The sequence below is a fragment of the Lolium perenne genome, chromosome 3, assembly GCF_019359855.2.
Source record: "Lolium perenne isolate Kyuss_39 chromosome 3, Kyuss_2.0, whole genome shotgun sequence".
NCBI lineage: Eukaryota > Viridiplantae > Streptophyta > Magnoliopsida > Poales > Poaceae > Lolium > Lolium perenne.
In genome coordinates, this window is record NC_067246.2 from 68887231 (window position 1) to 68903298 (window position 16068).

Consider the following 16068-nt stretch of genomic DNA (forward strand, 5'->3'; position numbering starts at 1 on the left):
TGTACACTAAATCAGATAGAATTCATTTGGATGAATAGGATCTCGATGTAATTTTTATTATGTTTAGGGTGTTTTGTACTTGTTTTGAAGTTCTAGAATAAATCTAGATTCTACTCGCAAAAAAGGATCGTAATTATCTGTCAGGATGCCAGATGAATTTGAAGTACACCTAAAACTCAAATAAAAGGGAGAGACACTTGTCACGCCTGCTCCCGAATGACACGTGGGGTCATAAAGCAACCGAACTCACAACAATTACGACGATGGCTAATCCAATGAAGGCTCTGGAACTTTCTCCATCACCCCGCCTTGACGCCCCCACGGCACCGCTCGCGTTCCACCATCTTGGAGAAGTTTCCATCGCCTTTCAGACTCCCCGGATCCGAACAGGTATATAAGCTCCGCCTCCTCCTCCCATTGCATCACCACCGAGCAAATCCACAAATCAAAAATCCAATTTCTGTCCAAAACAACTTGAGTCTTCAGATCAGCCAGTCAGCGAGTGAGAATGGAAGGCTGGGTGTTCGGGTGCGTACGCGTTCGTGGTGGACATGTCGAGGCTCAGGTCCGGTGACATCAAGGTGTAGGTGGAGGACGAGCGGGTGCTCGTGATCAGCGGCGATCACCGGATGGATCACTTACATCTTACATACTCTTGTGTCCTTTTAATCTATTTTGGTCTTATATTGTTCTACAACATGCAAAACACAAAATAATGTGTCTCTCTATTATCAAGCACAATATGTAATGTTAAGACACGCAATGAACATGTATACCTACTATTTATTATGTGGGGTTCGAGTGAATGCCATTGTAATAACATATTTGTTTATGTTGGCATTCTTAAATCCATAACAAAATGTAGTCTTCATATTCCTTCAGACCAAAGAGACACGAATAAAGTGGAAGTTGGATTGTGTTTATATGATTGTATACGACCCTTTCTGCATCGATATGTAGATGGAAAAGTGAAGCCGTAAAGAAAAGCTTAATTGTATTCTCACATTGGTTATTTCATAAAATGAGAGTGGATTTGGTGATCACATGGGTAGGTGTACACCCTTCCTCTAACGTTGGATTTGCTTTAAGATTCTGGCTTCACAAACGGCGACCAAACGGCGTTGAATCTGGTTTTTAACCCGACTCGGTTTGTGTGTACTCGTGACTAGCGTTGTTGACTGTGTTGTTCGCTAGGTTCCAAAAAAAAAATGCTGTTACGAGCACTAGCTTTTTATGCATATGCGTGCAAGAGATTCATCTCTCCCGCAAAGGAAGTATACTGCGTACAGTAAAACTTCATTCCCGCTAAAGTGAACCAGTATATATGATATATAATAATCAACCAGTAACAACAATAGAAGCTAAAAATACACAAAAGCTGGCAAAAATTACACTAGGAATGAACCAGTAACTACAATAGAAGCTGACAAGGATGACGTCAGTAGATTTCTCTTACCAATGAAATTGCACTGGACGAGGCATCACGAAACTGAGTTCATCAAAAGTGCAAAACCCAACACTCTTGATGTCCCCTCGCCACTTTGGAGATGAAATGCGTGCGGTCCTCGTCAGCTGGTCTAGGCTTCTCCATTTCGCGAAGGTCGGGCCTGGCATCGAGTGGCTCGCTTGTGCGCGGGGCCACAACTCAAAACTCATTCGAATGAACCACCAGCATGCACTTCGGTAGGCAGATGGGAATAATCAGCCATTTTTTTAGATAACATGCACCCAAGTACCCAGCTTTAAATTAATAAAACCACAGTCGGCCAGAGTTTGATACATGAATGCTGAAAACAGCTTACAAGACCACAAAACAACACAAGCACAAGAATAGGAAAACAAAAGCACAGCTTGTCGAAGTGGAAGTCCTCCACGCGAAGACACCAGGGAGTAGGTAATGCAGCGTGGAAGGAGATGTCGGCTGCCTTGAGGAAGGACCAACATGGCTGCAGGTTGGGAAGAGGCGGAACCATCCTTGTCCAACGCCGAAGAGGGACCCTTCCCTCTCGTCCTGGCTCGAAGGACGCCGCACTGTCGGGCGCCGGAAGTGCTCACCCAGAGCTGGAGAAGGTACTGCTCAGACCCAAGACAGAAACCAAAGCTACCTCGCCGAAGCCAACACACCAAAACGAACATGAACTACCACCTCCGAGGAGCGTAAGCCGGAGTCGCGGTCGTTGAAGAAGCAGCGGGACACCAACCAGGACAGCGAGGGCAAGCAGGAACCAACAGCGGCGTTGAAGCTCAGTCCCTCCACACCCGTGGGCAGTACTGTCGCAGGGGAGGCAAACCCTTTCCCCTCCTGCCCAGGATCGAGGGCGCCGACCCCACCGGCGAACAGCAGCACAAGGCGGCGCGGCGAATCAGCCAATTCAGATGGAGCTCTATTTGATCGATCTCTCTTTCCACCCCTCGTTTCATATATCATCGGTTTGGTTTGCTCGAATATCTCATGAGACTATACGTAAAGGGTCTCTCTTGATATGTATTGGACTAACAAAAGAAGAAGAAAAAATTACAACCATCCTGAGCTATCACTCGACAAGACATGCTATTATGGTTGCTTGCTACAGTATTTATAGTTATAAGTGAGCTTTGTGTTCCAATACAAACCGCTGGCCCATGCAAGTTTTGCCTATTGTCATGCCTACATTGCCATTACTAGAGACGAATCTTTGTATAAGAAGAGCATAACGTGTTTCAGCTTCATTCGATTTGTTTGGACCGTCGTCCGCAAAGGTAACATTGATCACACCCCAATTTTTCCAAGGGGGGGCTGGACATAAATAATCCATGAGGCGGGCTGACAAAGGCCATATATGGTAACTAACATCTTCAAAACAAAAAAACAAAGATGAGAACACTAATTGTAGTTTTCGGACCCAAACTGGTATTGTGGAAATTCGTGATTTCTGACGCAAATTGGTGTTAGAGGTTTGAAACTTAGTACCTAATCGTTATAAAGGGGCAGATTAGTATCACGTATTTTCGCCGTTCTATGTGTTCGCAAATTCATTTCACCAAAAAATAGATATTTCTATGTCATATGCAAAATGACAAATTTTGGTGCTAAAAGAAAGCTTTTCACGATACACATTTCTATATCTTCTTTTACACGGGACATAAATAATATCGAATTTCGTGAAACTTAGTGTGCATTCATAGGTTGTTGAGATATATGCGCGAAATATTTGGTTGGATCTTTTTAATAATCTTAAATCACTCCCTCAATTTATAAAAAAAACTACTCAGTTTTATCCAGATAGAGATGTATATAGAGTTATAAACATATTTTAGTTATATATACATCAAAATTTAAAAGAAAAAATGAGCAGTTTTTTTAGAATGAAGAAAGAACTCCCTCCGTCGTTTATAAAAAGATATCGAAGATTTATCTAAATTAGAATGTATCCATCCACTAAATGGTGTTTAGATACATCTGAATTTAGATCTTTTATGAGTAGAGATACTATTTTTTTGGTGGCAACTGGCAAGAGCAAAGATCAGAACGTGAATTCGAGGGGAAAAAGTGCAAGCTTCATATCCCCCCTCTCTCTCCTCTGGACAAAGGACAAAGGGCACTTGTAACGCTTGGCTCCCGAATGACACGTGGGGTCATAAAGCAACCGAACGCACAACAATTAAGAAGATCGCTAATCGAACGAAGGCTCTGGAACTTTCTCCACCACCTCGCCTTGACACCCCCACCGCACCGCTCGCGTTCCACCACCTTGGAGAAGCTTCTATCGCCTTCCAGACTCCCCGCCTCCCGCCAGATATATAAGCCCCGCCTCCTCCCGTCGCATCACCACAAATCAAGATCCAATCACTGGCCAAACAACTGTAGTCTTCAGATCAGCGAGCGAGCGAAAATGGAGGGCAGGGTGTTCGAGCTGGAGAACCCGCTGATGACGGCGCTGCAGCACCTGCTGGACATCCCGGACGGCGAGGCCGGCAACGCCGGCGGCGAGAAGCAGGGCCCGACGCGCGCCTACGTCCGCGACGCGCGCGCCATGGCGGCCACCCCCGCCGATGTTAAGGAGCTCCCTGGCGCGTACGCGTTCGTGGTGGACATGCCGGGGCTCGGGTCCGGCGACATCAAGGTGGAGGTGGAGGACGAGCGGGTGCTGGTCATCAGCGGCGAGCGCCGGAGGGAGGAGAAAGAGGACGCCAGGTACCTGCGCATGGAGCGCCGGATGGGGAAGATGATGCGAAAGTTCGTGCTGCCGGAGAACGCTGACATGGAGAAGATCTCCGCCGTGTGCCGTGACGGCGTGCTCACCGTGTCCGTCGAGAAGCTGCCGCCGCCAGAGCCCAAGAAGCCCAAGACCATCCAGGTCCAGGTAGCCTGAGATGGAGCACGTCGAATAATCGGAGCTGGTTGAGAGGATACTTGTCGATGATTAGTGAACGAGTTTGCTGTGATGAGTGATGTGTTTTCGTTAAGCTGCTTCTATGGCGTGTGGAGCCTGGAGGGTGTCGTGTCACTTTGTGATGGTTGGTTCATAATCTGTGTGCTAAATGGAACTTTTCAGTTAAAATTGAAATTCTGCCACGTACATGAACTTCTCTTGAACTATAGAAATGCGCGAATTGCAAAACCATTATCCGAAACTGGGTTGAATGGATTTGGAAAATTTAGCGGGTAATACAGACGATTCCAACTGAACCACTCCATGTTTGTATCAGATTTCGCGTCGCTGTTGGCCTTCCCAAGGTTTGGCATGGAGAGTGTGGTAAGAGCAGCTCTAGCAAACTGTATATACCAGTTTGAGCTCATGTGAGGATTTTTGTTGCCAATTTGGCGAAAAGTGTCTTTAGCACAGGATCACCGCTCCTGGTGCTATAAAATCATATTATTTGAATTTTAAAAAATTTGAAATTAAATACCTACATAGATATAAATATTCCGAAGATACAGTAAAACTTTTGGAGAAAAATATATTATATTTTGAGCTATATAAAAAAGATAAATTTTTGACAAATATACGTCCCTATACGTACCTACAAATTTGTTTTTTTCCTATAGCTCAAAATACAATGCAACTTCTAGCGAAACTACTCACGAGTATTCGGAACATATATGTGTATTCATGGAATAAATGTGATGATTTTTTGAAATATAGATACATAATTTTTTAAATATTTAGAAAACTGGGAGCACTGGTGCTCATGTGCACCAAATGCTCACTCCCAATTTGGGCTGATATGCGAGTTTTTATAGTTTTGTGGGCATCTCGATGGTCTGATCTGGAAAACGGATTCAGGCCACAGTCCAAAAAACCATCCGTTCGTTATATGGCGCATGGAGAGGCCCAAAAAGCCATCCGTTTGTTATATGGCGCATGGAGAGGCCCAAAAAAGCCATCCGTTCGTTATATGGCGCATGGAGGGGCCAAACCTCATCCGCACCTCTGTCGCCCCGCCCCTCGCTGGATGAACAATTGACCTTGTCACCGACAAGCAATAGCCCTCTCCGTGCGTAGATCCACCGGTGCAGCAGCACCAAGGTGTCCGGACGCGGCTCGAACGGCTGTGGGGCGGCTAGATTGGCCGCAACAAGCGGGAGGGAGCGCAGCGAGGACGGGCACACCGGCGAGAAATTGGAGACGGAGAAGAAGTGCTCGGACGCGGCGGGCCTCCAGGGTCGTACCGGTACACTAGGTACGACATCGCCCCACCGCCCGCGTTCTCCAAACGGGAGTCGACCGCCTACCGACATCGCTTCTCCTCCCCTTCTGTCGCCTCCTCGTCCTCGAGCTCCTGTGTGCCTGCAGCAATGCCGGTCAAGATGGAGCTTGACGATGTGTCTGGTCCGTGTTCGCGCCCGGCGACTACGTCGATGACGCAGAGCTCGAGCGGATCCTCCCGGAGCTTGTCGAGGAGGCTGGCTTGGCGCTCGGCGACTTCGTTAACGAGCGCCACCTCAACACTATGATCGGGCTTGTCTTGCAGACTAGCTGCCGCGAAACGAACAAGGCGGAGGAGTGGCGCCTGGTCGTAAAGGAGCAGGGGAAGATGTACGTCAACCTCAGTAGCGACGACGAGTGAGGCTGCCGACGCGTCACCGCTGCGGCAACATGCTCCGGTGAGCATCCCAGAGCCGAATTTTAGTAGTAGTTCGCCGTGGTGCCCAAATGTAGCTCAATTTTTAGGGAAATTCGAGTATTATTTGTATAATCGCACTGCACACTGTCAAGTAGCTTATGTATGACGAATGAAATGCATTTTTATCTCCTTCGGCGTCAATGTTTTTTATATACGCAATTTAGAAATTTAGCTATCTGGTCTGCGAACGCTACTGTCGGTTTGCAAATTACGAATTCTTCGGCCTGCAAATGCATATTTAGGGGAGGTTCGCGGTGTAGAGTTGATATCTAAAGGAAACGAATGTGGGCTGCACTGGACTGGGCTCGGTAGCTCGTGTGGGCCTATTGGACCTTGGTTCGGCCCGTGAAGCGGAAACGGATCGACAGGGGTGGTTGGCATTTATACAGCAGGGTAGCGTTCATTCGCGTCCGAGTTCCCCGACCTCGCCTCCAGCCCCGGCGGCAGCCACTATAACATTAACACGAGCAACCGAGCGCCGCCGTCGTCCTCCCGCTCTCAGCACGACAAGTGCTCCATCTCCTCACTGCCTGCCGCCGAACCCGGTTAGTCGAGCTCCGCCGCCCGCTTCTCTTCCGGCCGAGCATTTCTCGCGCCGCTGCCTCGGTTCTTGTTGTGGGGTTTCCGACATGTTTGCCCCCTTTGTTTATACGATATCCTCCGCCCCCTTCTTGGTGCCCTCTACATATTCTTGCCCCTATGTTGTGTAGATTGATTCGCCATCTGATCGGTACGGTAGTTCCCCAAATTTTGGTGGAACTCGCATTTACTTCCTTTTGCTAGTATAAGATTGATTTGTTGCTTCTTTGATATTCGGTCTCCGCCATGAATCCCCTGGACATTGGAGTTTTAAGATGCAGACCTTCACTCACTAGTGGAGGGGTTCTGATCTGCTCCAATTTTATAATCTGCAGCAATGGAGGGCTGTAGCTCAGTCGCTGTCATGGAGGGGAAGACCAACGGCACCGAGATCAAAGCACGGGCGGATGGTCCGGTACAGGGTGAGGGCACCATCGTCCTCAAGAGGATGCGGCATGTCACCATGGGGATGGAGGTCCTGGACTGCCCAGTCTGCGCCGCCCCCCTCGGTCCTCCCATCTTCCAGGTAAAATCCGGTGCATTTCTCTGTATGCTGCCGCCGTGAAAGATTACACTGAAATTTCTCGTGCTCATCTGAGGCTAAATATTTATGTTTGATCATCTGCAGTGCTCGCTGGGGCATATCGTGTGCTCGCTCTGCCGCGACAAGCTCCCAGGGGCGGAGAAGGCGTGCGGGGTGTGCTCCAAACCCGTCTCGGACCGGTGCCACAACATGGAGCGCGTCATTGCTTCCATCCTCGTGCCGTGCTCCTACGCCGCGCACGGGTGCGCCGCCGACGTGATGGCCTACCACGAGATGGCGGAGCACGAGGCGGTGTGCCCGCACGCCCCGTGCTTCTGCCCGGAGAAAGGCTGCGGCTTCGCGGGCACGACGGCGGCGCTCGTGGACCACTTCACCACCCAGCACAAGTGGCCGATGACGGTTTTCAAGTACTTTGAGCCGTTCGAGGTGCCGGTGAAGGCCGGCCGGCACGTCCTCTGCAGCCACAGCGAGGGCAAAGACGACGGTGGCTTCTTCCTGCTGCGCGTGTCGTGGCCGGAGTCTCCCGTGCATGTGGTGTCGCTGCTCCGTGTGCAGCCGCACGAGCCGGAGTCCAGGTTCGGCTGCTCCGTGGGCTTCTCGTGGTTCCAGGGGCACTACCAGGTCACAAGGGAAGATACAATCACGAGCACGTCGCTGTCTGGCGGGATGCCGACTGACTACTTGTGCATCGTTGCTGAGGCTGGCCTTGGAGGCCGAGGCCGTGTTGTGCTCAGCGTGACCATAGATAGGGAGATGGTGTATGGCGACGACTACGACAAACTGTTTGAGGAGGACGGTGACGATGAGAGCTATATCTATGACGAGGATGAGGACGACGATGGCAGCAGCGATGGCGATGAAAGCAGCGAGGAGGAAGACGATGAGGAAGAGGAAGAGGATGACGACGATGGCGAAGAGGAGGGTGGTGACGAGGTCGTCGATCACACTGACCATTGATGCATTGTTCACAGCAGCGTCCCAATGTCTGCTGAATGCGCAAGTTGCTGTTGAGGCTTGCATTGGGTGTAGGTTCTCCTTAATCTCATGCTTTTCAGTTGATGTCATGGACGAGTTGCTCGGAGATCGAAATGTTAACCTTTCAGTTGACTATGTGGTGATACTTGAGCCGCATTTCTGCTAAAGTTATGAACGTTGTACATCATCTGATCATCGTGATATCCATCAGGTCATGACCATGGTCATTTCTTTTCGTACTACTATTAACGTGCTTGTCTTCATTTCTCAGGAACATTGCATTTGTGGTTACTACATTTGTAACAACAAAATTCAAATGGTATCACACTACCTGTGTTAATTAGTTGCTAGCAACCACGTGTAACGTGTTGCAGTAGTCTTCTTTACTGTGGAAATATGTTATGAGTAGCGACTCCACAATTTTTATGATGAATTCTAAGAAAGAAGGGAGTTGGTATCGAACATGGTTCCCACCCATAAAAATTATGGAAAAAGTAACAAAATGATGCAAATCTCATCAGGAATGAACTAGTAACTTAGAGATAACTAATTCGTGAAGAAATTCTAATGAAAATATAGTAGAGTAGTTATGTCCACATATTTGTTATGTGTATTAAGATGAGTCATAATAAAATTAATTGTATTATATATTTTATTAAAAATAAAATTAAGTTTCATAATTTTGTCTTTCTTATAGTGGGATTATCTTATAGTAATTTCCACCAATTTCCTGAAAGTTTCTTCGGATCTCCATTGGAAAATTGCTAACAAATTAGACCAGAAAGTTAAGTTGTGATTTTATTAACAAATCTTGTAGTTATTGTTTCTATTTTTAGTTCATAGTTTTTAGTACCCCTTTCGATTCATAATAATTATCGTGGTTCTAGTAAAAAAAATTGTTTAACTCAAATTATATTTAAGTACGATCGAATTAAATTTAGTAGTACTTGCAGCCTCACTAGTCACCTGGCCCTCACCCTGAGAACCCTAGCTTTCTTTTACCCGTGCACTCAGGCGGCGGCAGACTAGCAAACTGTTGCCGTGCAGTTCGGAGTTCGTTTTCTCTGGACCGCCGGCCGCAGCGGCATCCGTATCCCCTGCTCGCTCGCCGCAACCCGACCGCGCCACGGTGAGTCCGTCTCTCTTAATCCTCCTCGTACGCCCAGGCGAGCCGGCAGTCGGGTCGACGTTCTCCGTCGATCGATTTGAAAATCTCGTTTATGTACGCCGTAGCTGCATATGTCTTCAATGGATCGAAATGCTCGTCTTGCATTTCCCCCGTAGAAGATCTGGAGCTTCTTGGAGCTGTTCCTTCGCTACTCGCTCAATGTGCAGTCCATGTGTTCGATGATTTGCCTCCCTGGTTGGAGGCCACCATATCGGCGTGTTCGCTTCAGTTTTGTTGTCGTTTTGTGTCCTGCGTAGACGATCTTGGTTGATAGAACATGTAGAGCTCGAACTTGTGTGATTCCCTGACCCATTTCGTGCTTCCTGTGTCCTGCCATTGTACAGACCTACAGATACATTCTATCTTCCGATTGTATGACACAGTATCAGGGAGTCCGGCCCCAAATCAGTGTAGAAGTATTTGTAATTTCCAAAAAAAAAAATGGAGATCCACTTCTTTACATGGCACATTTTTGGACTTTCATGCTATTTTTTATCGCCTACAAGCTGTGGATAAATTTTTACTCTTTTAACCGACTGGTTTTTAATCTCTAGTACTGGAGGCCTTGGCTCTCATGGGGGTGAACAGTAACAGCATTAAGAAGGAAGGAGAAGCTCTGCAAGAGGCAGAGAGCGTTGTGAAAAAGCAGAATGTCACCATGGCGGTAGACGTCTTTGACTGCCTCGTATGCTCTAACCCTCTCAGGCCTCCCATTTTCCAGGTAACCGAGTGCATTTCTAGTATGCTGGCACTGAAATCCTATTGAGATTCTTCTGTTAGTCTGTTCATTTCGATGTGGTTTGTCATATTTATGTGGAAGTTATATAATTCTGAGCTTGCTTGGTGAATCCTTTGCAGTGTACCCTCGGGCATTTTGTCTGCTCGCTGTGTTGCGACAAACTCTCAGACAGCAAATGCCAGACCTGTTCCGAAGTCATCCTGAAGAGCAGCTGCTATGGCATGGAGCGCATCGTCGAATCCATCCTTGTCCCCTGCCCCTACGCCGAGCACGGATGCACCGACATGGTCACGTACTACCGCAAGGGAGAACACAAAGAGGTGTGCCCACACGCGCCGTGCTTCTGCCCGGAGCCCGGCTGTGGCTTTGCTGGCTCAACAGCGGCGCTCCTGGACCACTTCACCTCCCAGCACAAGTGGCCGGTGACAGTGTTCAAGTACTACGTGCCATTCGACCTTCCTACCAAGCTTGGCTTGAGTGTCCTCCATGGCCAAGACGGCAGCCTCTTCCTGCTCAATGTGGCCCAGCCGGAGTGTCCAATGCACGCCATCTCGCTCGTCTGCGTCCAGCCAAAGACCTCGGAGCCGTCCAGGTTTGGAGGTTCCGTGGGTTTTTCATGCTGGGCGGGGCATTACCAGCTCTCATCGTTGGAAACAATCACGGGCTCGTCGCTGGCAGATGGGCTGCCCAAGAACTTTTTCTGCTTTGTGCCCAAGGGATGTCCCATGCTCAGAATCACCATAGACACCGAGCTGATGCATGACGATGATGGCGAGCTGCAGGAGGAGAATGACGACGACGACGACGACAGCTGCGAGTAGGAGGCAGGGTTTATTGAGAGTTGAGACTCGGCAATCTAGCGCATGATCCTAGAGTAAGTGTAGCAGTAGACTTGCAGATCTGTGTTCGAATTAGCTTATCCAGCGGATCAATTCAATCAGTTTCTCTCTTCAGTACTGGTATACTGGTAATACAGCTATTACCGTACACAGCAATCCTTGCTATGCGGCATGAAGCTTTGATGTTCCAGTACATTAGTATGCGAGCTACTAGAAATGTTATCTGATGAAAACATTATGAGCAAGAAATTCTCAGACAACGGATTAAGGATTTATTTTGTTAATCCTAGTGATGGAGGCGACAGCCCCCTTTTCCCTTATTTCATGCACATCATAAATGTAGAATATCAGTGGAAATGTTTCTGTATAAGCGCTGGGGTCAAATAAGATGCAAAACCTTTAAAAAGACAAAAAAAAATTGGAGAAATAAAAACAAGATGCAAAACATAGGGAAGTGACCGAGTGAGGACGCGACACTTGTCCTGAGGAGAGTGTGCTGAAGACTGAGAGCATCTCCAGTCACGCCCCCAAAGGGATTTGGGGCACGCTAGACGAAAAAAAGTTCACAGCCGCATGCCCCAAAGCCTCTTTTTGCCCGGCGCGGTCCAATACGGTGTTCGACGCCCCGAGCCTATCCCCGCTACAGGGGACACGCCGGACACAACGAAATGTGACGCGAGGAGTGATGTCTACGCACGCTTCTATTCCTGTAGACAGTGTTGGGCCTCCAAGAGCAGAGGTTTGTAGAACAGCAGCAAGTTTCCCTTAAGTGAATCACCCAAGGTTTATCGAACTCAGGGAGGTAGAGGTCAAAGATATCCCTCTCAAGCAACCCTACAATTACGATACAAGAAGTCTCTTGTGTCCCCAACACACCTAATACACTTGTCAGATGTATAGGTGCACTAGTTCGGCGAACAGATAGTGAAATACAAGTAATATGGATGATTGTAAGTAGTAACTGCAATCTGAAATAAAGATGGCAGCAAACGAACATGTAACAGAACTTGTTGAAAACGGTGTTTCAATGCTTAGAAACAAGGCCTAGGGATCATACTTTCACTAGTTGACACTCTCAACAATGATCACATAACTGAATAAATAAATGCTACTCTTAAACACTCTCTTGTTGGATAACAAACACCATTCATTGTGTAGGGCTATAAAAGCACACCTCAAGCCGGAGTAAACAAGCTCCACAACATCCGGAGTTCATATTATAGTAACCTCTAGAGTGCATAATAGACCGTTGCAATTTAGACCGAGTACTAACATAGCATACACACTGTCAACAATAGCTATGAAAGGGGAATAGATCGCATCAATACTATCATAGTAATAGTTAACTTCATAATCTACAAGAGATTACAATCATAACCTACGCCAAGTACTACATGATGCACACACTGGCAACATTACATCATAGAGGAGGAATAGACTACTTTAATAACATCACTAGAGTAGCACATAGATTAATAGTGATACAAAGCTCATGATCACATAAAGATCACATGGGAGAGAGAGAGATGAACCACATAGCTACCGGTAGAGCCCTCAGCCTCGGGGGAGAACTACTCCCTCCTCATCATGGGAGACAGCAACGGCGATGAAGATGGCGGTGGTGTCGATGGAGATGACTCCGGGGGCAATTCCCCGTCCCGACGGCGTGCCGGAACAGAGACTTCTGTCCCCCGAAACGGAGTTTCGCGATGGCGGCGGCGTCCCTGGAGTCTTTCTGGAGTTTCGTCGATTCGTGTAGGGTTTTCACGTCGCGAGGGATAATATAGGCGAAGAGGCGACGCAAGGGGGTGCCTGGGGGGCCACACCACACCTGGGCGCGCCCCCCCTCTAGGCCACGCCGCCCTGTGGTCTGGGGGGCCCTGGGCCTCCTCTCTGTCTCCCCTTCGGTGTTCAGGTCCGTCTCGGTGAAATAAGATGTTTGGTTTTTGTTTCGTCGAATTCCGAGAATATTGCCCGAACAGCCTTTCTGGAACCAAAAACAGCAGAAAACAGGAACTGGCACTTCGGCATCTTGTTAATAGGTTAGTCCGGGAAAATGCATAAAATCATTATAAAGTGTGAGCAAAACATGTAGGTATTGTCATAAAACTAGCATGGAACATCAGAAATTATAGATACGTTGGAGACGTATCAAGCATCCCCAAGCTTAGTTCCTACTCGCCCTCGAGTAGGTAAACGATAAAAAGGATAATTTCTGAAGTGACATGCTACTATCATAATCTTGATCATACTATTGTAAAGCATATGAGATGAATGAAGTGATTCGAAGCAATGGTAAAGATAATGACTAAACAACTGAATCATATAGCGAAGACTTTTCATGAATAGTACTTTCAAGACAAGCATCAATAATACTTGCATAAGAGTTAACTCATAAAGCAATAAATTCTTAGTAGAAAGTTTTGAAGCAATACAAAGGAAGATATAAATTTCAGCAGTTGCTTTCAACTTCAACATGTATATCTCATGGATAATTGTCAACACAAAGTAATATGATGAATGCAAATAAGCAAGTATGTAGGAATCAATGCACACAGTTGACACAAGTGTTTGCTTCTAAGATAGAAAGAAGTAGGTAAACTGACTCAACATAAAGTAAAAGAAAGACCCTTCGCAGAGGGAAGTATGGATTACTATTTTTGTGCTAGAGCTTTTATTTTGAAAACATAGAAACTATTTTGTTAACGGTAGTAATAATTCATATGTGTTATGCATAAAACATCCTATAAGTTGGTAGCCTCATGCATCGAATACCAATAGTGCTCGCACCTTGTCCTAATTAGCTTGGATTTCCATGGATTATCATTGCATTACATATGTTTCAACCAAGTGTCACAAAGGGGTACCTCTATGCCGCTTGTACAAAGGTCCAAGGTGATAGATCGCATTTGATTTCTCGTTTTTGATAGATCTCAACTAAGGACATCCATACCGGGACAACATAGAAAACAGATAATGGACTCCTCTTTAATGCATAAGAATTCAACAACAGATAATATTCTCATAAGAGATTGAGGATTAATGTCCAAACTGAAACTTCTACCATGATTCATGGCTTTGGTTAGCGACCCAATGTTCTTCTCTAACAATATGCATACTCAAACCATTTGATCATGATAAATCACCCTTACTTCAGATAAGACGAACATGCATAGCAACTCACATGATATTCAACGAAGGTGTAATAGTTGATGGCGTCCCCAGAAACATGGTTACCGCTCAACAAGCAACTTATAAGAAATAAGATACATAAGCTACATATTCTTTACCACAATAGTTTTTAAGGCTATTTTCCCATGAGCTATATATTGCAAAGACAAGGAATGAAGTTTTTAAAGGTAGCACGCAAGCAATTTACTTGTAATGGCAGAGAAATGCCACATAGTAGGTAGGTATGGTGGACACAAATGGCATAGGTTTTGGCTCAAGGATTTGGATGCACGAGAAGCATTCCCTCTCAATACAAGGCTTTGGCTAGCAAGGTTGTTTGAAGCAAACACAAGTATGAACCGGTACAGTAAAACTTACATAAGAACATATTGCAAGCATTATAAGACTCTACACTGTCTTCCTTGTTGTTCAAACACTTTTACCAGAAAATATCTAGATTTTTAGAGAGACCAATCATGCAAACCAAATTTCAACAAGCTCTACAGTAGTTCTCCACTAATAGGTTTAAACTACATGATGCAAGAGCTTAAACATCAGCTTCTTGAGAGCTCAAAACAATTGCCAAGTATCAAATTATTCAAGACCATATACCAATTACCACATGAAGCATTTTCTGTTTCCAACCAAATAGCAATAAATGCAGCAGCTTTCAACTTTTGCCATGAACATTAAAAGTAAAACGAAGAACACTAGTGTTCAAATGAAAAAGCGGAGCGTGTCTCTCTCCCACACAAGCATGATAGGATCCGATTTATTCAGAGAACTAAGATAACAAAACGAAAATAAAAGCACACAGACGCTCCAAGTAAAGCACATAAGATGTGATGGAATAAAAATATAGTTTCACTAGAGGTGACCTGATAAGTTGTCGATGAAGAAGGGGATGCCTTGGGCATCCCCAAGCTTAGATGCTTGAGTCTTCTTGAAATATGCAGGGATGAACCACGGGGGCATCCCCAAGCTTAGGCTTTTCACTCTTCTTGATCATATTGTATCATCCTCCTCTCTTGATCCTTGAAAACTTCCTCCACACCAAACTCAAAACAAACTCATTAGAGGGTTAGTGCATAATCAAAAATTCACATGTTCAGAGAGGACACAATCATTCCTAACACTTCTGGACATTACCCAAAGCTACTGAAAGTTAATGGAACAAAGAAATCCATTCAACACAGTAAAAGAGGCAATGTGAAATAAAAAGCAGAATCTGTCAAAACAGAACAGTCCGTAAAGACGAATTTTTTAGAGGCACTTAACATGCTCAGATGAAAAAGCTCAAATTGAATGAAAGTTGCGTACATATCTGAGGATCACTCATGAATTTTTGCAGATTTTTCTGAGTTTCTTACAGAGATATCTACTCCAATTCGTGACAGCTAGAAATCTGTTTCTGCGCAGAAATCCAAATCTAGTATCAACCTTACTATCAAAGACTTTACTTCGCACAACAATGCAATAAAATAAAGATAAGGAGAGGTTGCTACAGTAGTAACAACTTCCAAGACACAACAAAACAGTAGCAAAATAAAAACATGGGTTATCTCCCAAGAAGTGCTTTCTTTATAGCCATTAAGATGGGCTCAGCAATTTTAATGATGCTCTCATAAGGATGAGAGTTGAAGCAAAGAGAGCATCAAAAAGCAAATTCGAAACACTTTTATGTCTAACCCACTTCCTATGAAAAGGAATCTTGTACAGAAATAAATTCATGAAGAACAAAGTGACAAGCATAGGAAGATAAAACACGAGTAACTTCAAGATTCTCAACATAAAGAGGGGAAACTTAATATTATTAAGATGCATATAACCATGTTTCCCTCTCTCATAATAACTTTCAGTAGCATCATTGATGAAATCCACAATATAACCATCACTTAAAACATTCTTATCATGGTTCATATGCATAAAAGTATCATTAATTTTG

General features: G+C 45.7%; 2 protein-coding genes and 1 pseudogene across 2 annotated transcripts; all 3 read left to right on the forward strand.

Moving 5' to 3' along the window:
- Positions 1–3785: 3785 nt before the first annotated feature.
- LOC127341580 (17.5 kDa class II heat shock protein-like) lies at positions 3786–4554 on the forward strand. Its single transcript, XM_051367443.2, has one exon. The coding sequence runs from the start codon at positions 3873–3875 to the stop codon at positions 4350–4352; it is 480 nt and encodes a 159-aa protein (XP_051223403.1). The 5' UTR covers positions 3786–3872; the 3' UTR covers positions 4353–4554.
- A 1959-nt stretch (positions 4555–6513) lies between these two features.
- LOC127341577 (putative E3 ubiquitin-protein ligase SINA-like 9) lies at positions 6514–8476 on the forward strand. Its single transcript, XM_051367440.1, has 3 exons — positions 6514–6653; positions 7023–7213; positions 7316–8476. The coding sequence occupies exons 2-3, from the start codon at positions 7025–7027 to the stop codon at positions 8186–8188; spliced, it is 1062 nt and encodes a 353-aa protein (XP_051223400.1). The 5' UTR covers positions 6514–6653; positions 7023–7024; the 3' UTR covers positions 8189–8476.
- Positions 8477–9171: 695 nt separating this feature from the next.
- Positions 9172–11272, forward strand: LOC127341576 (E3 ubiquitin-protein ligase SINA-like 7; annotated as a pseudogene).
- Positions 11273–16068: the final 4796 nt, after the last annotated feature.